This window comes from Vipera ursinii (assembly GCF_947247035.1).
Source record: "Vipera ursinii genome assembly, chromosome: 1".
NCBI classification, from domain to species: domain Eukaryota; kingdom Metazoa; phylum Chordata; class Lepidosauria; order Squamata; family Viperidae; genus Vipera; species Vipera ursinii.
In genome coordinates, this window is record NC_139512.1 from 115,356,309 (window position 1) to 115,379,153 (window position 22,845).

At 43.3% G+C, this 22,845-nt stretch overlaps 1 protein-coding gene across 3 annotated transcripts in view; it reads left to right on the top strand.

Moving 5' to 3' along the window:
• The window catches only part of PITPNM1 (phosphatidylinositol transfer protein membrane associated 1), a 32,516-nt gene extending 11,846 nt beyond the window's left edge, over positions 1-20,670 (top strand). The window contains exons 7-24 of one of the 3 annotated variants that reach the window (XM_083361749.1): positions 184-279; positions 1,974-2,081; positions 2,760-2,821; positions 3,061-3,302; positions 3,962-4,151; positions 4,931-5,038; positions 5,640-5,821; positions 7,013-7,212; positions 7,320-7,490; positions 9,962-10,114; positions 12,166-12,314; positions 14,306-14,416; positions 14,829-14,945; positions 16,321-16,469; positions 17,039-17,188; positions 18,649-18,832; positions 19,347-19,475; positions 19,620-20,670. In XM_083361749.1, the coding sequence (XP_083217875.1) occupies positions 184-279; positions 1,974-2,081; positions 2,760-2,821; positions 3,061-3,302; positions 3,962-4,151; positions 4,931-5,038; positions 5,640-5,821; positions 7,013-7,212; positions 7,320-7,490; positions 9,962-10,114; positions 12,166-12,314; positions 14,306-14,416; positions 14,829-14,945; positions 16,321-16,469; positions 17,039-17,188; positions 18,649-18,832; positions 19,347-19,475; positions 19,620-19,874 (2,756 nt within the window). In that variant the 3' untranslated portion in view covers positions 19,875-20,670. Of the gene's footprint in view, positions 1-183; positions 280-1,973; positions 2,082-2,759; positions 2,822-3,060; positions 3,303-3,961; positions 4,152-4,930; positions 5,039-5,639; positions 5,822-7,012; positions 7,213-7,319; positions 7,491-9,961; positions 10,115-12,165; positions 12,315-14,305; positions 14,417-14,828; positions 14,946-16,320; positions 16,470-17,038; positions 17,189-18,648; positions 18,833-19,346; positions 19,476-19,619 lie in introns of those variants that run through there. The other 2 variants (XR_014492409.1, XM_083361750.1) reach the window with 2 other exon arrangements.
• Positions 20,671-22,845: the final 2,175 nt, after the last annotated feature.

The following is a 22,845-nucleotide window of genomic DNA, read 5'->3' on the forward strand; positions in this document are numbered from 1 at the left end:
CAATTTTCTGCAATCAGAAATTCAGAAAATTGAGACGGTAAAGCAAACTTCATTGTGAGATACTATTGATTCCAATAATCGTAGCTACTGGAATGAAGAAGTGTTCCTGTTGATGCTTAAGAATGACCATCTTTACCTAGCTCTCTCTTGGTCATCAGGCTTTCACTTGATCTGTCTCTGCAGTTGCGGTGTCTCCCCACAGCTTATCAGAATGGCGGATGCAAAATATTGCACGGGACTCTGAGAACAGTTCCGAAGAGGAATTCTTCGATGCTCACGGTTTGTAATATTGAATAGAGTACAGGTAGTCCTCAACATACGACCACAATTGAGCCCAAAATTTACATTGCTATGTGAAACCTTTGTTAAGTGAGTTTGGCCCCATTTCACCACTTTTCTTGCCACTGTGGTTAAGTGAATCGTTGCCATTGTTAAGTTACTAACATGGTTGTTAATTGAATCTGGCTTCCCCCGTTGGCTTTGCTTGTCAAAGGGTGATCACATGACCCCGGGACTCTGCCACTGTCATGAGTACGAACCAGTGGCCAAGCATCTGGATTTTAATTATGTGACAGTGGGGATGCTGCAACGGTTGCAAGTGTGAAAAACAAGCCACTTTTTTCAGTGCTGTTGTAACTTCGAACGGTCACTCAATGAAGCGTTGTAAGTCGAGGACTACTTGCAGCATGATTTTACCCTGTATTTGTTTCTGGGAAGACTTGAGGTCAGGCTCATCTGTAGATGGCAGGCAGCTGCCTTTGGTTCCAAGACTTGGGATTCAGTTCTGTGAGAACTAATTCTCTATTGTATGTATTGAGAGTTGGATTTGTATGGATTTATATGGTGAGGGAAGGATCAGAATCTCTTTTCCTTACTCTTTGAAAAGAGATAGTATGTCCATATAAAAACAGATAATTCGTAGCTTGGTTGTAAAAAAGCACATGGGTTTTTTTTGTATATACGGTGATCAAGTGTCATAGGAAATATAGGAAGCTACTTTCCATCAAACCAACACTTGTCCGGTCCACTTTGTAGCTCACATATTGAACTACAGAGTCTTTGGTGCTCCCTGAGCTTTGTTGTTTGCTTGCAGACATTTCATTACCCAACTAGGTAACATTAACAGCGTATGTGTTGCTGTTTGCTCATTGTGTATACCAGGGGTCCCCCAACCCCCGGTCCGTGGACCAGCACTGGACCGTGGCAGGCCAGAAACCGATCCGTAGAAACAAGCAAAGCCCCATCTGCGGGATGCAGGCAGTACATGAAACCACGCCCTCTCCGGTCCGCAGAAAAACCTCTCTCCACGGAACCGGTCCCTGGGGACCTCTGGTATATACGGTAGCTTGCCCTGCCAATTTGTTAGGGAGGTGTTTTTTTCCCCTTGGTAGTTCCTTCATTAGAGTATGGTTTTCTGCCTGTTTGCCTGGTGTTAATTACGGTAGTTCTTTACCGAGCCCCACAAAAAATCTTCAGCAAACCAAAAAAAACCCAGTAGCCCAAGAATTAAAAATGAGTCATCTGCAAGATTCAGTGCAAGGACTATAGTCGCCACTATGTAGGGCAGATTAACATCGGAGAAAAAAATCAGGCAGGAAACTAGACTAATCAAGGAACTACCAAGGAGAACACCATACCCCACCCACCAAAACGAGGATGGCAAACTACTGTACGCAGAGGGAGCAAAACCTGCAGGTACTCTCACTGATGATGTTACCTAGTTGGGTAATGCAATGTCTGCACACAAACAACGAAGCTCAGAGAGCGCCAAGGACTCCGCAGATGATGGGCTGCAAAGCTAGAAAAGGATTCTGCGTAAGAATCTGGAGGACTGTTAGAGACGGTCATGTAATGTGCCTACCTTCCTTTTAAAATTATCCCTTCTTTCTTTAACTCCTGTTTTTTAACCCTGGTGGGCATTTGCAAGGACTGGGCTTGCATGTGTCTTCTGATCCACGCCTTTTTCATTTTAGAGGATTTGTCCGACAGCGACGATGTGTTTGCAAAGGAAATCACTAAGTGGAATTCAAATGATTTCCTCGATACTCTGGAGCGACCCAACGAACGGGATGACGTTCTAGGTAAGAGAGGCTCATTTCTGTCTCCCTCCTTTATACAAGGCCAGGAGAATTTCGGGTATTTTGGTCCAGCTCTCTCAAACTGCTAAAAATCACGTGTTTCGTTTCAAAATTTGCAAAACCATAATTGGTTTTTTTTTAATGTTCAGGTAGTTTTATTGTATATTTGAAATGTTTTAGAGCTATGGCAAAGATTTAAAAAGGTCTTTCATTAATAAAAATGAAGGGAAGGAAAAGGAAAATAGGATTTCCCCTGAAAGCTGCTTCCCTCTCTGTTGATCAAGGAAATCACCCTTTCATTTTTTATTTATTTATTTGCTTTTTTTAAAAAAAAAACAGTCACGTATTTTGAAGCTTTTCTTAAACATAGAATTTTTCTATTAAAGCCAGAAGAAGCCAGAATCACTGCTGCTAGTTTCTGCCTTAGAAGTTACGACATTTTTCTGCAGTATTATGTTCCTGTGCTCACCCTCAAAACTTCCTTGCTTATTGTTGTAAGAAGTGGCGCTGGTGATGAAGGTCTCTCTCTGCCCTTCGAAGTGCGCCCGGGAGGGAGGACCGCTCTTCTGCACTTTGCATTCCTAGCCTACACACCCTGCCCTTTCTGACCCCTGGAGTCCGTCACTGGCCCTTTGCCTCTCCTCGCTTTGCCACTCAGTGCAGTATAAATTTCCTTTGCAGTTGATGCGGCTGGAGCAACCAAGTCAGACAGTGACGGTGCCCCTGTACCTGGCCCACCAGAGGTGAGGAAACCCATGAAACACAGCATTCCTCTTTCACTACCTTCAGCTTCTGTGGCTCCAAGCCGCTGGAGAGAGCTTGTGATGACTACTGTTGTCATATCCTTAGCTAATTTTTCGTGACCTTGGCTGCAGTACGTGGCCACATTTAACTCCCCTCCCACCCCCACCCCACTTGGATGATGTGCGTCACCTCCATCAATAGATCTCATCCTCACAGTTCCTTGTGTATCTTTCCGTAGGTTGGCTCAGAAGGGCTCTCCGGGTCGTGCCGCATTCATGCCCTTTTCCTGATCCTCCACAGTGGCAACATCCTAGACCAGGGTGTAGGAGAACCAGGCTCCAAACAGGCTGATGTGCATACGTTCACTGCTACCTTGGACTCGGTCACCCGACTGCACTTTCCTGAAGCATTGGGGCACATAGCGTTGCGCCTAGTGCCCTGTCCACCAATCTGTGCTGCTGCCTATGCCCTGGTCTCCAAGTAGGAAGCATGTTTTTTCAAGCTGCTGAAGACTTGATGCGAGTAGTGCTATTGGGCTGTCTGCCCGAGAGAACAAGAATTGCAGGCAACTAGAGTATGAAGGAGCTTAGTTAGGGCAGTGGTACCTGCTCCATCAGTAGTAGTAGTGGGTTTTTTTTTGTTTTTCTGGGCTCTAGAAGAAAATATAATACACCATACACGCTATATACTTGTTCTTTGCCCTAGCTTGTGTATAGTGGAGACAAGTAAAGCACTTGAAGGATGTGATGTGCCGCTCAGAGTGAGTACCCAAGAAAGTGAACTGTGCTTTGGGCAAACACTGGAGATTGCTAGACAGGACTTTTCAGTGTTAGTCTGTCTTTCTTCAGCTGCTCATAGCTCTGGATATTGGGCTACACTCTTACTACAGGCCTTAATTTCAAATGATTGCTGGCCCACGGCCATTTCTTAAACTCTATGTAGAGAATGCTTGCGTTTGTCATTGGCATGTTAGGTGATTGGTCTTTTAGTCCCCAGACATGTATATAAAAATACGTGATTGGGTAATTATACATGGGAGGTAATCTCTTAGCTCTCTACAAAGACATAAGTTGCCTCTGTTTTTAGATTGGTTCTTGATGTTCTTTTCAACTTGACGTTCCTTTCAACTCCTTTCCTAGACTCAGTCCCTACAGCCACGATGGTGACAGTCTGTCCAGTAGCCAAGATCACATCCCACTGGCTGCTTTGCCTCTACTTGCAACCTCTTCGGGCAGTTATCAGAGTGCCGTGGCAACAGTCATATGCCGCACCAACCAGGCCTATGCCAGTTTCACCCATTCCCCTGACGGCACAGGCTTCTGTGGCCAGGTTAGATTGCTGGCAATTTTCAGAGCTGGTATAGAAAGTTGGATGCAGAAATCTAGAACATTGGTAGGGTGGGATCTTTAATTCCTGTGGGTCCACATGTCTCCAGTGGAACAGATATTTAGATCTGCACCCTGTTCTGTTTTTTCCTTTTAAAATAGAGCTGTGATGTTTATTGGAAAAAGTATTTCAGAAAACATTGGGACAATATATAGAAACAGAGACACAGGGGTGACAATAGAAATCAAGCTTTTGGATACGACTGTTACTTTACAAAGATCCTTTTTTTGAAAACAACATTAATATTTTTAAGATGTCTGAGACCACCATAACAATCATAGCAATTGAGGACTTCAGATCCCTTATGATTTCAAGGTTATGTATTTCCCTATAACCTTAACGACTAGAAGCCTATTCTCATCTGACCACTCAACGGTTGTGCACTATGCAGAATTAGAAAAGTTATTTTCTAATTTTAGAAATTAGAAAATGTCTAATTTAGTAATTAGTAATTTTCTGATTTCATGGCTGGCTAGAGACTTCTTGGGAGTTGACGTTCACACACCTTAAAGTTGCCAAGTTTGGGAAATGCTCCTCTAGTATGCATTGTATTTTCCTGGTAGGTTTTTTTGGACGTAGTGTAGAGCAAAGGGTTCCTGAATATAAATGCTTGTAGACTTCCTCAGCTACTCCAGTCGCAACCCACTGTAGAGAAGAGGCGGAATATGTCTTTTGGGTCCGTTCTTGAAAATTTGGCAGTTCATATTTGTTTCCCCCAACAGGTGCTGCTGATTGGAGACTGTGTCGGGGGTATCCTGGCCTTTGATGCCCTTTGCCACAGTCGTGCTGGTGGGTCAGGCAGTCACGGGAGCAGCCGTCGTGGCAGCATGGTCAGTTCCCAAGCCCTGGGATCCCTCTCCTTGCCTCCTCCTGAATTCTAAAATGGGCAAATGGAGAAACTAGTTACATATTGATGAGATGAACTGAAAATGGATGAAGAGGAGAATTATTTTCTTCTGACTTCATTCTAGAGATGAACTGCCCAAGCACGTCTGCTCTAGAATGTAATGTAGTATATCAGATCAGTCAAGTGTCCTGTTTCTTTCTGGTCGAGACCAACTGCTGGGGTGGGTAATGTTTGTTTTTTTTCCTTGCCAGGTGGCACAGCTGATTCAAATCCTGAGGACTGATTAAGAGAGTGATAGCTTCATAGGAGGGGCAACAGTTTGTCATGGTTACTGTTTGGTTTGCTAAAAGAGGCATATTGTGGCTGTTGGGAGTTTTATGCTGCTTGTTTTAGTGGCTACTTCACCACCAGTCACGGAAGACCATTCAGCAGCTTGCTATTAAATTCTAGAATAATAAATCTGGGTAACTTAACTTTCCTGTGGTCCTGATCTGCCCTTCTTTGCCTAAAGAATTTCATAATCTAATCTAATCTAATTTCCTGAGCAGAAGAGAAACTTCTCAGCACTTCACGTTTTCTTCCAGAACGCTGAACTCCTGTCTCCAGAGACGTCTGTGGTGCGAGATCCACTGCTCAAGAAGCCAGAAACATTGGGGGGGATTGGCCGTGCCAGTCCTGAGCCAGGAGTACTTCCTCCTAGTCCGAAATATTGCGACAGTGTAGCTCCAGAGAGTGACACTGTGCAACAGCAGCAAATGTTGTCCAGGTGAGAGCTTAAGGAATCCAAGGCTATAAAGCCAAGATGACTGTTAGCTGTCAGTTTCCAGTAATCTGATCTGCTCATTTCCCAACTGGGAACAGGAAGTTAATCGAATTGCTCTCAAGTCGTCTAAAGAATTTCTCTAACGCTAAAGGGGATACCCTAAGGAGTCCGTTAAACTTTTCACTCTTAGAGGAAAAGTAATAAAGGCATAGCTGCACAATATAGAGTCTTTAAGAAGTTGCTGAATCTCAACTCCCGGAAGCCAAGACATTAGAATGGTTAATAGTGAGTGACCCTTCTGTAATGCCGACAAAAGGTGGAAAAAAAAGAAGAGGATGACCAGGGGCAAGATGGATGGGCTCAAGTACAGTAACTATGGCTACACCTTTGAAAGTCCTGAAGGATCAGGTTAGGGGAGGATCCTCCTTGAGAAAAATACATTTATTTGGTCACCAAGAGTTGATAACTGACTTGGTGGTGTATAATAACAAATACTGAGAGTGGTAGTTCAGCAGCATTTGAAGACTCATATGTTGTGCTTCGTGGGAATAATCCCAAATGATCTCCCTTTCTAGGAAAGGTAGAATTTTGAAAGAGAGCTACGGCTATTCCTTGGTTGTGTAAGAGGTTGCTGTGATGGTAAGGTGGTAAAGTTCACTGGAGTTGTGCAGTACACAGATCTAAACTAGGCAAAGGTGCTTTGTATCTAGCACAGATGTTTTTGCTGTGCTGGGTGACTGTTCCTTAAAGTCACGCATGTCTTAGGGCTTGCAAGGGACCACACTACTCATTCACACAACACTACAGTAAGCGCGACCCTCCTGGATTCCCAGTATTCTTTCCCACTTCAGATCCAAATGCTGTATGTCTGACATTAACAGCACGAAGGATGCTGAGAATTGTAGTTCAGCAATTCTGAATCAACTGGGCCGGAGAAGAAGCTTCTTCAGAATGAAGGATTTCTGTCATTAATTTTAATTCCCACCCAATAAGTGTTGTACACTTATTAAATTTCTTCTCTTTCCTTTTTTATAATCGTTACTGATTTTCTGTTTATCATCATGCGTCCTTAGTTTCTTTAGAAATTAAAAGTTACTGGACAAATGTAATTTGTGGACTATTTGGACTTGGTTGAGGGCTGTTTGTATTTTCTGGCAGGGACATGATTTTTCCTCCCCCCCCTCTTGCCTTTAGCCTGCAATGTAGCCTGCCTGCCTCAGAAACAGAAGGAGACCCTCGACGTAGCAGTAACTCTTCATCTTCGTTGGTGGAGACGTTTGAAGGCCCTAGCGTGGTTGGGAAGCTGGAGTTTAAAGTGTCTGGTTTTTTCTTATTTGGCTCCCCTCTGGGATTGGTACTTGCGCTTCGTAAAACAGTAATGCCCGCCTTGGATGGTACGGAGATTTTTTTTTTCCCTTCTCTCTTTCTGCGTTTCCACATTTTCTGCTTTTCTCATCCATTGTAAGACACAGCAATTTACACATTCGTTTGTGTCTTTCAGTGGCTCAAATGCAGCCGTCCTGCGAACAGATCTATAACTTGTTTCATGCTGCTGACCCCTGTGCTTCCCGCCTGGAACCTCTGCTAGCTCAACAGTTTCATGCTGTGCCTCCTTTTGGGGTCCCCCGCTATCAGAAATATCCCCTGGGAGATGGCTCGTCCACTTTATTAGGTGAGAAAAACTGCGAAGGCCAAGCTTGCATTAGATCGGTAGCACAGTGGACTGGAGAGCTCTGTGGCCTGACCCCGTAGGATTCTGTTGCTTCTCTTCTTTTGGAAATAGGAAAGTGGGAGGCTGGGCTATAGTGTAAAGGATAGGGGGTGTTTGGGGTGTGGTTCTGAATTTAGGGAACTGCAGAGCACCAGATTTGGTTTTCTGGTTTATAGTACTACTGATCATGGTGGTGCATTTGTTTTAAATCTACGATACAAAATAAAGTAAAATGCATGTTTTAGGAGATGTTGTTTTGTTCAACAGTAAGGGTGCCTATGTTGTTCTCAACAATATGCTGTAATGGAAGCGTGGGAGAATAATATTTAAGGAGGAATTCTCTGGAGCCAGTCTCTTAAGGCAATAGAGGAGTTTGATAGAGCAGCCATGTCCCTTTAGCGCAGACATGTCAAACACAAGGCCCGGGGGCCAGATCCGGCCCGTGAAGTGGTTTCATGCGGCCTGCGAAGCCATCCTGGAAACAGTGAGGGAACGGCCCCCACTGCCTTGACCCTGGCCCAGAGACCCTCCTTCTGCCAGAGACCCTCAGATCTGCCCCACTCCTGCCCAGGCCCCCATAGGCACCCTTGATCCGAATGAGGCAGAGCTGGCCATGCCCACCCAGTAGGCTATATGCACTCTAGCCACGCCTACCCAATAGGCCATGCCCACCCAGGCCACGCCCACCCGGCCCCGAGGGCAACCGCAATGCTGATGCGGCCCTCAATGAAATTGAGTTTGACACCCCTGCTTTAGCGGGAGGATGTCACATGTTTATATTATTTATTTGTAGTCGCTGTATCTATTTCTAAGTGGAAAGGGTGGCTTATTTAAGTTGACGCGGAAGAGGGGAACAGAGAGGGACAAAGAGGAAAGCAAGGAAAAGGTCAACCACGTTTGAAATTACAGTTTGAAAGTGCTTCTGTTTAGAAGGGAAACAGCTTAAGAAGAGAAGGAGCCTGATAGAGCCAATCTTTCATCATTTAGTCGTTAGCCTTGCTTCCTATTTATTATCCTACGTTAGCGATATAATAAAATGCTTTGTCCTTGTATTGAAAATCCGCATGGAGCAAGTGGTAATGGCGTGAAGTAGACCTCTCTTGAGTAGTAGATTTTTATTTGTAGGGAATGTTGTATGGAGGGACGTAAACGTTCTCACCTCTATGGTCCGAAGTGATCACTGCCACTAATATGCTGATTGATACGCAGGACCTTTCTGCACTTGAGGCTAATCAAGACAGAAACATGTTCTGGCAGAATCTGCATTGCTTTTAGCGTCTTCATGATATGGCCTGCTTTGGATCCCCAGCCCACAAGTGAGCCATTGTTAAGCCCTCTGAGTTAGACTCGTGTTAAAGTAGTATTTCTTCTTTCAGGCCAGATCTGTTGAAAGGGAGCTGCTTCTGCAAATGGCAACAATTCTTCCATATATTGATGATCAACCAGCAGCTTTTGAAAGGTTTTATCTGTCAGGCCCAAGGAGGAAGTTTACTTCCTTCCTCAGAATATATATTGAGTGATAATGTTAGGAGGGGAATTTCCTTTCTGCTTCTTTTTTTTTTTTAGCTGTCAGCAATATAAATTTGAAACCTCTGAGTAGAAATGTGTAATTTATATAAATTTTATTCCATTGTTTTTTTCCCCTTTTTGGAACTATAATGTTCTAATGACTTTCCTGGGTTATTGATAGTGTACAGGTGTGAGAGAGAACTTGTAGAATACTGCATAAATTAAGAGAAAAGGCAAATGGGCTTCTGACTGATGACCCCAGTGCTCCTGGGCAATGTTCTCCATTCATCTGCCGTGCTAACGAGCCTTTCGTCTTTGCCGGTGGTGGACTCTTGATGCCGTGTTCTGTTGATGCATTGAGATATCTGCAGAGAGGAAGTTCAGCAAGAAGTATTTCTTGAGAAATTGGACCCTAGAGAGATAGTGCTGCTGTTGTAGGAGAAAGGCCGTAGAAACAGTAGAACTGACCACAAACACCAAATCATTCTGTTATACATATATTATAGTTACATGTCACTCAGCAGCTCAAGACAGCGTATTTGGCACTCCCTTCTCTTGTTTTCCCTCCAATAGCCCGTTGAGAGGTGTTGTGACTAGTCCAAAATCACCCAGTGAGCTTGAGGGTGAACTGAGTTTCTTTGATCCTAGTCCAGCTTTTCTCCCACTACATCACAGGATCCATGTCATCATTGAAACTACTGCTATGAGATGCGTGTGTGTGTGTGTAGGCACTTCTTTTTAAGGAATACCAACCTTCTGCTTCCTTTGCTGAATTAATTCCCCAAAAGAAATTATGAGAATTACAGTTCCAGTACAGCTGGAGACAGTGAATTTAGGAAAGGCTGATAATGTAGCACAGCAGTGGAGGATTGGAAATACGCCATCACTGTCTTCACTTCTGCTTATGTTTCTCCTTGAACTAGCCGACGCCTTGCAGAGCCATTCTTCCCTCTTTGTGAGCGAACTAGACCTTGTGACTCCACCCACTCCAACAGGTGCATTCGGGGGCTTCTGGAAAGGAAATGAGGGAACTGCGAGTGACAGCACTGCAACCAGCACCAATGAAGTTGTCACAAGTGAGTCACACGCTGTTTTTTTGTACTAATTTCCTCAAATTGAATTTTAAAAAAAACACCCAGATTTTTTTTAAATTTTTTTATTTTTATTTTTATTACATTTATATCCCGCCCTTCTCCGAAGACTCAGGGTGGCTTACAAGCTTAGCAGTAGCCTTCATTCTATGTATATGCCTGCTTGTTAGGGCTTTCACACACACCAAGCGGCATTATTACAAAGTCAGCTTATTGCCCCCAACAATCGGTTGTTTTAGTCAGGCGTGTCAAACTGCCAGCCCGTGGGCTGGCTGCATCATGCCAAAACCACACCCACCCCATTGCCGGCAATGGGGGGAGAAGTCACGCTACATCACGACACGTCACGTGACGTCGCGGGTTTGACCCCCTGTGGCTTAGAGCATGGCAGCAGGCCATTTGGTATTATAAGAAAAGTGTGATAGGAAAGGTCGCCAGTTTTCTACGTTTAAAAAGCATTGTTTTCTTTTAAAAAATCATATTCTTTTAGCAGGTTTAGTCCTGTTTTAATTTCCTTAGGCTTTACAAACGATGTTAGAAAATGTGTCATCTAGTTTTTTTAGTTGAAGTGCTAGAAAGTTATATATCTTTTCTATGTCTCTCTTGTATCCAAGATACTGGTGTATAAAGCTGTTCTCTCATGTCAGCAGATCAGAATGAACTGCCTGGTCCTTGAATAGATTCATTGAAGATTCAGTCAGAAATCTGAACAAAGGTTCTTGTTTCTGTGAAGCAAATGAGTACATTTTGCAAGGTTGCAATTTATTTGGGTGCCAAGAAAATACTTGTTCATTGAGTGGAAGACCCAAATTCCATAGCTTGGCCACACTGAGCCACTTTGTGTCAATTCTGGAGTGCTCAAAAACATCCAAGAGCCATTATGGTGATTAAGAATGTACTTCTGGACAGAACGGGCCACTTCAATTTTGCTGGAACAGAATGTTATAAAACAGCTTTAAACATTTCTGCAGAAGCTCTGACAGCTAGCACCAAACTAAATATGATGTTAAGAGAATATTTGCATTAAGTGTGTGAGGTTTGTATCTTTCTTTTAAACACCAGTCATTAGCTGTAGGTGGGGACTGATGCGTATCAGAATTTATAATCACTAAAAATAAGGCTATAGCTCCCATTGAGGGACCCCAGTGAGGGAACAGAATATTGAATTCCTTTGTCGTATCTGTATTAATGTCTCGAAATTAATGCTAGTTGTACTTTTAAACAACTGCAGCTTAAAATTAAAGATTCATTTAATGGCAAGCGCCCTTTGATCCTTGCGTCTTTTGTGATTTCTTTGCGGGGAAGCAAGATATATTGAAGAGATATTAAGTGTTAGTGAAACTGTTCATCAGCTGCTGTTCTGCTGAGATTTCACTTAGAGTCACCTCCTTTGGCTTTTATTAAGCACATAGGTAACATTAACTTGCTGGAAAGAAATAGATGTTGTGGTAATGAGCTTCCTCACTGTAATTCTGCTCTAGCATATGTCACAACATGGATATGGTTTGCCGCTAGTCAGTATTGTCCCTAACCTGAAGAATTCGACAATCTCCCACATTGTAACTTTATTCATGTATCTTGATAATAGCTGTTGAAAAGACATGTTCTGCTAGTTTTTTTTAAAATGCATTGTTCATTTTTGTTTTGTCATACATTTTGAGGTCTTGGCCGGTGTAATGTTGTGCTTCTAATATCTGCAAAGGACTAATTGCTTTGATGGATCCACTATATTTGTATTAATGTTTTTAATGCTTTTAATGTAGCTTTATCAGATGAAAAATACGATGCATGGGGAATTTCTTTCTCAGGAATTGTTTTCCCTTGTATTTTTATATGTTTTTATTGTTGTTTTCCCTTGTATCTTTATATGTTTTTAAGGGTTAAAAAAATAGAGAAATATTTTAAAAAGGTGACCAATAAAAGAAGTCAAACATGCCGAGGACCTTTTTACCCATTTTAGAGGAGAAAGGGAAAGGACAGGGGCATCTTCTGGGGATCATCCTAATATGGTTTCTCCTCCCTCCCCTTTGGTCTAGTTCTGGATCGTTGGTGGGGTTCTAAACGCATCGACTACTCTCTCTACTGCCCTGAGGCACTCACGGCCTTTCCCACCATCACCCTGCCTCACCTTTTCCATGCCAGCTATTGGGAAAGCGCTGACGTGGCTGCCTTCATCTTGCGCCAGGTGGGCTATTGCAAGCCAGATGGAAATCACTGCGTGTTTGTCTTGCGGAGCGTATGTCCTTTTACTTGTTTGATCTGAGTAGAGGCAACTAAGCGAGCTTCCCTCAAAGGCAGCTTAAAGACGATCTGGGATTGTCTTTCAGGCTGTCAAGCAAAGTATCACCGACCCACTGTCGGATGGCTATGGGTCTTGCGGTAAAAGAAATCCCACCACCCACCTCTCTGGGCAAAGGGAGAATGAAATAGATTGCTTGCATGCACCCAGATATATCCATGTGACATTCTCATACTCTGCACATCTTGTTAAATGCAAAAAGGAGAAGAGTGTTGCTCATGAAAAAAATGGAAGGAAGGAAGGACGGAATTTTCTCGCAGTTTTTAAACACCCCATTTCTGAGTCGGAAATATATTGGCTCATCTCTTGACCGCGGCTGACATCACGGAATCACAGAAAGCTGAAACTGCCTTTGAAATGGTGCAGGATCCTCCTTTGGAAGGGATCTGAGGTAGAAGGCAAAGAAATGGGGTGTGGCTTTGGTGGCTAAATTTTACCTCGACAGGTCAAGTCTAAATGAGTTCTGAGACTTGAGAGTTTAGCTGCTAAATCACGTCCTTAGATTTCCAAAGGCCCTGCGCTTATTTCTTAGCATCTGCCTCCGAAAGAGAAAGACCACTGCAGTGCAGGTAGTTCTCAACTTAAAACAGTTCATTTAGTGAGCGTTTAAAGTTACAATGGCACTGGAAAAAGTGACTTATGACCATTTTTCACACTTACGACCGTTGCAGCATCGCCATGGACACGTGATCAACATTCGGACCCTTGACAACTGGCATGTATTTATAACAGTTGCAGTGTCCCAGGGTCATGGATCACCTTTTGCAACTGTCCGACAAGCAAAGTCAATGGGAAAGCCAGATCCACATAACAACCCTGTTACTAACTGAACAATTGGAGTGATTCACTTAACTATGGCAAGAAAAGTTATAAAATGGGGCAAAATTTGCTTAACAAATATTTGGCTCAGCAACAAAAATTTTGGGCTCAGTTGTGGTCATAAGGCAAGGATTATCTGTAGAGAACAACCAGGGACCAACTTTCCCCTTGTAAGACACACAGTGCACCTCCCACTCTCTTCTGCTACCAGAATGTCTATTTCTCCTTCTGTTTTTTTTAATTTAATAAAACTATTAATATCAGTTTAAAGATTTTTAAATCGTAATGCCTTTAGCATTTTTCCTATCTTTTCTTGAATCTCAAACAGGAAAAATATTTTGCAAGCTGGAAAATGCTTGCGGGGGGGGGCGGGGAAGGAGTCTTGTTTTTGCTGCTTTTCGGCATACACCCACACACTTGTGTAGGTTATAGGATGTGTGCAATTTTATATTTGAAGTTAGAGTCCGTTGTGCATAATTGCGGGTGTGTTATATACACTAATTGCACAGGCTGTTACAGGATATAAAACCACTGAACAATTTCCCACTACTCACAGAATTACAGCATTTTATGTGGCTTTATTTTGAAGCCAACATTTGTTTATAACTCTACAGGTGTTCATGCAGCTATGCACTGCAACCACAAAGAAGCAGCTTTTGTGAATACCCATCTACTTACTGCATTATGCTGTGCCTTTTGGCATCGTTGTGTATAATAAAACACCAATGACCTGGCTGCTTCTCCCAAAATTGCAATTCTGTACATAGCTATGTGGCCCTTAATTTTGTATTACCCATTATAGATTAAATGCTTATATTTCAAATTGCATTTGAAAAAATACCAGGAAGCAGTGCCTCAGAGATAAGAGGGATCCCAGCACTCTCCTGCCCAGGGTAGTAGAAGCATGACAAAGCATGCGTGCCTTCTCCGCTTTTGAAGCAGTCTTGATGCCGAAAATTAAGGGATTGTTCCCTTTAAATACTGGCTACATATTAAAGTAGGGCAAATCTGGAAATCAGTCTTTTTCGCGGCCTAGAATGTATAGTCTCTGATTGCAGGTGATTGAGACAGAGCAGCACCAAGTGACTGAAAATGAGGAGAGTTCGATCTACAGTCCAGCATTTCCCCGTGAAAAGTGGCAGCGCAAACGGACGCAAGTGAAGATCCGGGTACGAACCCTCTGTGTCTTTTCTCAGCTTTCTTTGGGTTTTTTCTCTCGTAATTTTCAGGGCTTGTTGAGGTCTGGCTTAGGTTGCTCTACTGGCTTTGTAGGAAGATACATAGTCTGATCATATTTATTTCCTGCCCTCCCCCCCCCAAAGATTTCTTCAGTCCCATAAATGTTCTTCTAATGCAGCTGGAAGAACAGAGAGCTATTATGTAATAAAATTCTCCTGCCTGCTCTAAATAACTCTTAGTTGTTGCATGAGTTTCCTTCATAATTTGGGAATCAAGGTATTTGAATTCCCCAACCGGCTCTGTTGCAATTTCACTGCAGTTGTCCATTTCTTGAGAAACTCTCCCTTTGTCCAGTTTTGCAATGATGAGGTTAATAATAATGTCTGGCTTTTTGTTTTTCAGAATGTTACAGCGAACCATCGTGCCAGTGATATAATTGTGTGCGAGGGACGACCCCAAGTCCTTAGTGGGCGCTTCATGTATGGTCCACTCGATGTGGTAACTCTCACTGGAGAGAAGGTAACCAAGGTTTTAATTTGATTTAGAAGGACAAGTGAACAGGGGTGAGGTGCAATGCTGGCATGAACCTGAGCAACCAGCATGTTACATGCTGTAAGCCTTCTCCTTCTGGCGGCCATGTAAACATTATGTAAAATGTTTCACTTGAGAATGGCTGCTCAGTCCAGACATGTCAAACTCGCGACGTCACGTGACGTCGCACAACATATCGGGACAGTTTTGCCATTGCCGGCAATGGGGTGGACACGGCTTCTGGATGATGTGTCTGGCCCGCAGGCTGGCAGTTTGACACCCCTGGCTTAGTCCTTCAAGGTAGACCAGACCTGGAAACCAAAATGTCATGTGGGTTAGTACTACTTTTATTATAAGAGTTGTAACAGCAGAACCTTGGAAGTCTCAATATCTCTGTATGCGTGAGGGAGGGTTTGTCTGAGATGTTTTCTCAAGTTGCTTTCTCAGCCTGAGCTCAGGCTCCTTTTATCCGACTCTTGTCTTGGTGGCAACTAATCCTCCTGTCCTTCAAGACCATTCCCTCTGCCCTCTGCAATGGCAGAAGGAAGAAGAACTGATACTGGACCAAGGGCAAGGCTTTCCTGGGACTAAGGAGGGAAGGAGGGCAACAGAAATAAGTAGCCTTGCAAGTACAAATTTAAAGCTAAGCCAAAACCATGAGATAGAATGTGGCCTCCAGAGGGATTCTTAGATTTGTTGTGAAAACCTTCGTAGTTCTTGTGTTTAGGTGACCGAGACAGCTGCCTTGTTCTCAGGGGATCCACCGTAGAACCAGTTTTCAGATTACCTCAGTGCGAATCCCCCATTTCTCCAGGACTAGAGTTCCATTAAAACCATTAATGATATGAGCCTGGAGCTCATCAATAATATGAGCGAGCAATCTAAAATTAGAGGGGGTTGGGGGGTTGGGGAGGGGAGAGGAGACTAAAGGAAGCCATTCACATTAAAACTATGGAAGAGAGCAAGTGTTGTATCCTAAGAGCAGGAAACGATTTGCAAGCAAAGTGGAGTAGATGTAGTTGGGGGCTGTAATATGAAAACTCCACAGAACCTCGGGAAGGCCAAGAACAGATGTTTTCCAGAAGGACGGAGCTGTTGTAAGAAACAGGTAGTAGAAATAAATAAAAATATAGGAATTTTGCCTATCCCCTTCAGGGGAATGAATACGAAAAGCTCATAAGTAGAAAATGGATTTTTAAAAACCAACTTAAGGAGAGGATGGGAGTGAAGGAAGGGTTTGTGATCTCTCCTTTTATCGTAATAACAACTGTCATTTAGCAATCTTAAGGTGTGATTTGTGGCTAGCAGTCTGGTATGACAGTACATGCAATGAGGTGAACACTGTGCTGATCTTTCTTTCCAGGTGGATATCTACATAATGCCACAGCCATTGTCAGGGAAATGGGTACATTATGGCACAGAAGTGACCAGTGGCAGCGGGAGGCTTTCTTACACCCTTCCTGAAGAGAAGATGCTGGGCATTGGCATGTACCCTATCCGTATGGTGGTGAGGTGAATGCATGGTAGATCCTTTCCTGTGCTTGATCTCTTGGGCAGCCTCTTCTGTGCCAGATATTCTCTTCTACCATCCAGGAAAGCTTGTAACATAATATATGCAATCATTCATAATGCACCACAAAATAATTTATATTGTGTTGATTGCAGCACTTGATTGTGGGATGTAACCCTCTGGACCAGAATGCTTCAAATTTGGTCTTGGCAACTATTTAGCGTACAGGTTCCATTGTTACAGTCCAGTTGCCTGCCAATGAAAGCAAGCAACTGGCGGCTCTTTAGATGTTGCTGAACTGCAATTCCCAGCAGCCCCAATCAGCATGGCCGATGTCGGGGATGCTTGGAGGTGCATTTCGCCAACAGGATCTCCGCAGGTTTATAGTTAATAGTTGAACTGCTTGGCTTTTTCTTTCTTTGGTTTTCTACACTGTAGCGGGGGGGGGGGGTGAACCACTCTCACTTGCTTCTATCTTCATGGCTTGTTTGAATGCAGAAGTTGAGCATTTCTGATTCTGAGTGTGTAGGAATATTTGCTTTTGGGCTGACACCTTTCTGTCTCTCCACAGAGGTGATCACACCTATGCCGAATGCTTTCTGACAGTGGTAGCCAAGGGCACACCTTGTGTCGTCTTTAGTATTGATGGCTCCTTCACAGCTAGTGTCTCCATTATGGGCAGTGACCCCAAGGTGCGTGCAGGTGCTGTCGATGTGGTAAGGTAGGTGAATAGCCCTCCTCAGAGACTCCTTGTATTTCTTTGAGCTGACTGATCTACTGGTTCTCTTTCCTAAGGTCTCCGAAATCTGTGCCAGGAGTATAGAGAAATTCTTACATATGTTACATTCCTCAACAGAGTTACTTTCTAGTATGCTTCCTGATTTTTTAAATCTCTTTCTCCCAATACTGACCCTAATTAATTTTTTTTCCGTTAAGTGCAAATATTTTTTAAAAAAAGATATTTAATAAGTAACAGTTACAAAAAAGCAGTTTAAAGCACCAATTGAAAATAGTTCCGCTGTTTTCCTTCACACTAATAATAAGTTTGCATGCCAACTTCCATATTTGTCCCTGCCAACATGCTGTCAAAATGGATTTCTTGGAAGAAGCTTTCCTTAAAGCAACTGGATTTTTTTTCTACTTTAAAATAGCGTTCTTACCATCACTGTTCTTTTTATGAAAAGTGGAGAGAGAAGCATGTCTACTCACTTTGTCAGCTTTAATAAACCATCTGGTTGTTGAATATTAATAGTGTTTTCTATGAATCAGACCGGTATTGTCATACCAACAATATATGCATTTGTTACAGAATGCAGATTCTATCATTTTCAATCTCACTATAGTTACCAAATGATAGGATGTCTTTATATAAATCCTATATAATATAAATTAAAACATGAAAATTATTGCAGTGAGGGAGAATTCACTATTCTCCTTCACTGCATTCACTATTCCCTCCCTGACCTGTTGAGATTTTTCCAGAGGCAAGATATATTTATAACCTGTCTCACCAGTATTCTTCGAACGTGCATTAATGGTGACTCAAAAGGGCGTTTTTTAAGGAAATAAATGCAAAAATGCTACATACACAACATGTCCTTTTGTTACAGCTTTATCATAATTAGGACCCACAATATCCCCTAGATCAGGGGTGTCAAACTCAATTTCATTGAGGGCCGCATCAGCATTGCGGGTGCCCTCAGGGGGCCGGGTGGGTGTGGCCTGGGTGGGTGTGGCCTACTGGGTGGGCGTGGCTAGAATGCATATGGCCTACTGGGTGGGCGTGGCCAGCTCTACATCGTTCGCATCAAGGGTGCCTATGGGGGCCTGAGCAGGAGTGGGACAGATCTGGGGGTCTCTGGCAGGAGGAGGGTCTCTGGGCCAGGGCCAAGGCAGTGGGGGCCATTCCCTCACTGTTTCCAGGATGGCTTCGCGGGCCACATGAAACCACTTTGTGGGCTGGATCTGGCCCCCGGGCCTTGTGTTTGACATGTCTGCCCTAGATACAATCCTTCTATCTTCATAGTCTCGATAGGGTCAGGCAATGCAGATGAACTACTGCTCCCACAACTCTTTGCTAGGAGTGACTATGGTTGAAGAGTGCTAAGGAGAAGTAAACTGAAATATTTGGAGAGCAGCAGGTTTTTAGTTTGTTCTCCATCTTTCCCTTTGCTTTTGTAGACATTGGCAAGATTCAGGCTTCATGATCATCTACGTGACAGGGCGTCCAGACATGCAGAAGCACAGAGTGGTGGCTTGGCTTACCCAGCATAATTTCCCACATGGCATCGTCTCTTTCTGTGATGGCCTCACACATGACCCTCTTCGCCAGAAAGCTGCCTTTCTGCAGGGCCTTCTGCAAGAGGTATGTAACCACTTGTGTTCTTGCACAACCAGGAAAGCTATCATAGAGATTCTACTCTGGTGTAACTGAGGGGCTTGTGGAAAAAGCTGGAGGAGGACCGCAGGAGAAAGGAGAGGGAAAGGAAGGGAAGAATGCGAGTGAGGTGGCATAGTAGGGCCCAACTCTCAGAAGAAACAGCCTCTCCTGGTTTCGCTCTAACATTCTGCAGGAGAGGCCGCATGGCCTTGCTTATCTGGTGGCCTTTTCTCATATTTTGCCAGGTCAGGCTATGTAACTCTGGACGTAGGTTGGTCCAAAATAGGTCTAAAGCGAGTTAAGCGTAACGTGTTATATAAGTGTGTAATAATGCATCAATTTCACCAGGCTTTGAACAGTTAATTAGTGTCGATATTCATTTTAATTTATGGATTTGGTACTTTTATCATCTGCATTTTAATTATTTTGCGCTTGTATATTTTCTTGAATAGGAAGGGCCTAAAATTAATTTTAAAATGTCTTTGCTTATTTGCTGTAGGCAGAGGTTACAATTGTAGCAGCGTATGGTTCCACCAAGGACATCTCGGTCTACAGCTCTTTAGGGCTCCCTTCCTCCCAAATTTACATTGTGGGCCGGGCTGTGAAGAAGTTGCAAAGCCAATGCCAGGTATGGGGTTGGCTCAGCTATGGTCCTGCCCGGCCAGCTGAGCGACCAGGCTGCCAAGGGCCACATTGTGATAAGGGCCCCCTTGCAAAGGCTGTGGCTCATTTAGAAATGGGGAATTAACTGCCTTAATCTTTCTCCTTGCAGTTCCTTTCAGATGGCTACGTTGCCCATCTAGCCCAGCTGGAAGCAGCATCTCTCGCCCACTCGCCGAAGGGAACAACAAGGCCCACCTTGGGCAAAGGCAGTTATGGCTGCCCTGCTCCTGTTGACTTTCTGCGCAAGCAGAGCCAGCTGTTGCGTTCCCGGGGACAGAGCCAGGTGGAACGAGAGGGAACAGGAAGCACCCAGCCCCGAGCCAAAATCCGGAGTGTCAGTCTGAAGCTGGAGAGTGAGGAGTAAAACCCAAGAGAGAAAGTCTCTGCATTTTCTTACTTGCAGCAGCTGATGCTTGGATTGGGCCTGTAGAGGCCACAGATGGGAGAGAAAGAAGCTAAGAACAACATGCAGACAGAGAGAGAGAGAAAGAGGGGGGGCTCTACCTTGCCGAGGCCAGAAGCTGGAAGATGGTGCTGCTAGGACGAGGAGGAGAGAGCTTCTGTACAATCCCAGAGAGTGTTCTGTTCCCATTGGACCCAGTTCTTGGCTTCTGTTTGTGGTCCTCGCTGACCTACAGTGCAGCCAGTGTTCCTGAACTCATGCTCCCTAGGGATAGGTGGAGGGGAAGGGCACAATGGGAATCCATTCATATTCTCCCCTTATTTAAACTCTGCCATGTTGTTTGTGAATTCCTTTTTTTCAGAATGCGAGGCCCGTTCAGACTGGGTTATATCCCTTCTCCCAGCCTGTTCATAGGTGAGGCAGTGGCCCCTATGATTTCTCAAGTCTTCCCACAATCCTCTCCAGTTTAAGGTAGGCTGGATGGTTCAGGAAAAAAAAAGCATATATCTATATATCTATATATTTCCATATAAATATATATATGGATTCCAGCATGGCCATTTCACATCCGAGGCTGAGCGCCTTGCTCCAGCCTCTACTTCAGTTCTCAGCCTTCATCCTGCCTATACCTTGTTGGTCGTTGGATATCTGCATGATACTGCCTTCCTGTGCATGTATTGTGTCCGGAATGAGAGCACAGGAGAGTCAGGTTTAAGGATGATTCTGTACTTCCTTTCTGGACATTTGGGGATGAGGGTGGGGGGTGGGATTTGCTTCACAATGTCTGCTGGGAAGTAGGCAGAAAGAAGAACCCTGCTTTGGTGGATTTATGGGAATTTTGCGTTCTTTCAATGTGTTCACAAAACAATAAAATTGAAGTATTAAACATTGTAAATATCTTGAAGCAGTTGGGATTTCTAATTCAGCATTCGTTTGTAGGGATGAATGCTTCTAACTAAGAAACTAAATTCCGCCCTATAGATCTAAGGGTTTGTGTGTCTGTGTAGGGTGTGTTTATAAAACACTAAAACAACAGCAGAAAGGTTGGAACTTTAAAGGGGAACTCACTTTCACTTATCTTTCTTCCTCCGCTAAAATGGGAAAGGTAACAATCGTTCCCAGCCTCCCCTGCATACTTGGAAAAGGATGTTCTTCTTTCTATCAAAGCACGTCTAAACTTTGCCCACCCAAGAGCTGCTGAAGTGGGTGTAGTGGAAAAGGGGTTATCTATAATCTGTTTTGCAATTCCCCAGCTGGAATATGAAAGAAAATAGGCTTATGTACTGAAGTCCCAATTTTCCAATGAAATATACAAACCTATCACGAACGTACGACAGTTGCGGGTGCTGCAAAAGCCGTATTGGGAAAATTGTTAATAAAATGTAAAACATACCTTTTTTCTTCTTAAATTGGAAGCTGAGATAGAAATTTGCAGAAATTAAATGAGAGACTCAAAAACTTCCCAGCTGATGAGTTTATGTACCGCTAAGATGGGATGGATGCTAACTGAAGTAGATGCAGTCACCAGGAGTTAGCCATACGCATTTTCATGAACACAAAGTACTCCATCACGACGCACAAAATCCACGTATAAAATATGCATGGATCAATAATGCAACATTGACTGTCAGCCCATTCAACAATAAAAAAACAACAGTTCTTGGCGGAACACGTGTGGCAACATAAGGCCTTTGTTTTTAAGTGTTCAGTTTGATTTCATATTTTAACGTCGTCTTCAACGTTAGGAAAGCGTGCCTTGAGAATTCATTTTAAAAAATCCAATTTTAGTACAACTTGAAATAATTTCTGTGTTCATTATTGTGAGATTCAGTGTATTCATTTAAATATTTCAGTTTGAAGGAAGGTTCATCATTTCCCCCTTTGAAACAGTCAATGTTGGCTTTTGTTTTTTACTTTTTGACATGCTACTACATCTGTACATGCCTTTCTCTGGCATTCTGTACCAATTCTCAGGTAAAGACCTATTGTATAAATTACTAGGAAGAGAATGTGTAACTAGCTTCCATGAAAGAAAATGTAGAACATTTTGGGGTGGGGGAGGGGGGGGACTGTGACAACACTGTAGACTGTGACTCACCTGCAAGTTCCTCATTGTGGTTTCTGAGATTCAACCCTTCGGGCTCTGAGCCTCTGCAGCAATGCATGATATGACCTTCCAAAGCTCAAGATTGCTTTGCTGGCACAACTGTCAGAAAGTTAAAAAAATAACCTCAGCAACTGAAGCCAAGAAGCCATGATTCAAGCCAGAAGCCATGATTTACAGCTAGATGAGACCCATACTGGAGGTGAAATTAGGGATGAGTTCTACATTTGCTGCACTACTAATCTCTTTCTAGATCTTGAGCTAGTACTAGTTGTAGAACAAGCAAAAGTCCATTCTAGCCTGACATTCTTGGAGATTATGCAGCTATCTTGCTGCACAATAATTGCCCTTGTCTCTGGAATCAATCCTATGTTCTCTGTGGTTCATCCTCCAGGATCTCAGAAGAGCCATTTCCAATTTTTCCCAAGTAAGCTAAATTAACTCAGGTGGCTGTAATAAATTTCTGGAAGCGATTATTTCTGCTAAAGAAGATAGTACGAAGAGCTGACGAAACAGGAGTCAGGCTTCTGCACCGGCCATATTCACTATCTAATTTTAAATCTTTAAAACTCTTGCAGATTAAAAGTATGTACGTATTAAATTTAGCGTAAAAATGACATGCTTAATTGTGCCACATAGAGGTTAATTGAATTTCTGTTAGGAGTCGTTGAAATGTGCAGTTTGATAAAGGATGCATAACCTTTGCATACAGCTGTGGATCAAAGGCAGTCAAGATGATGGATGCCAGCCATACAATTTACATACATTCTGTATATGAATTTTGTTATCACGGAGAGAGGGATGCAGTTGAAACATTACTGTGCCTAA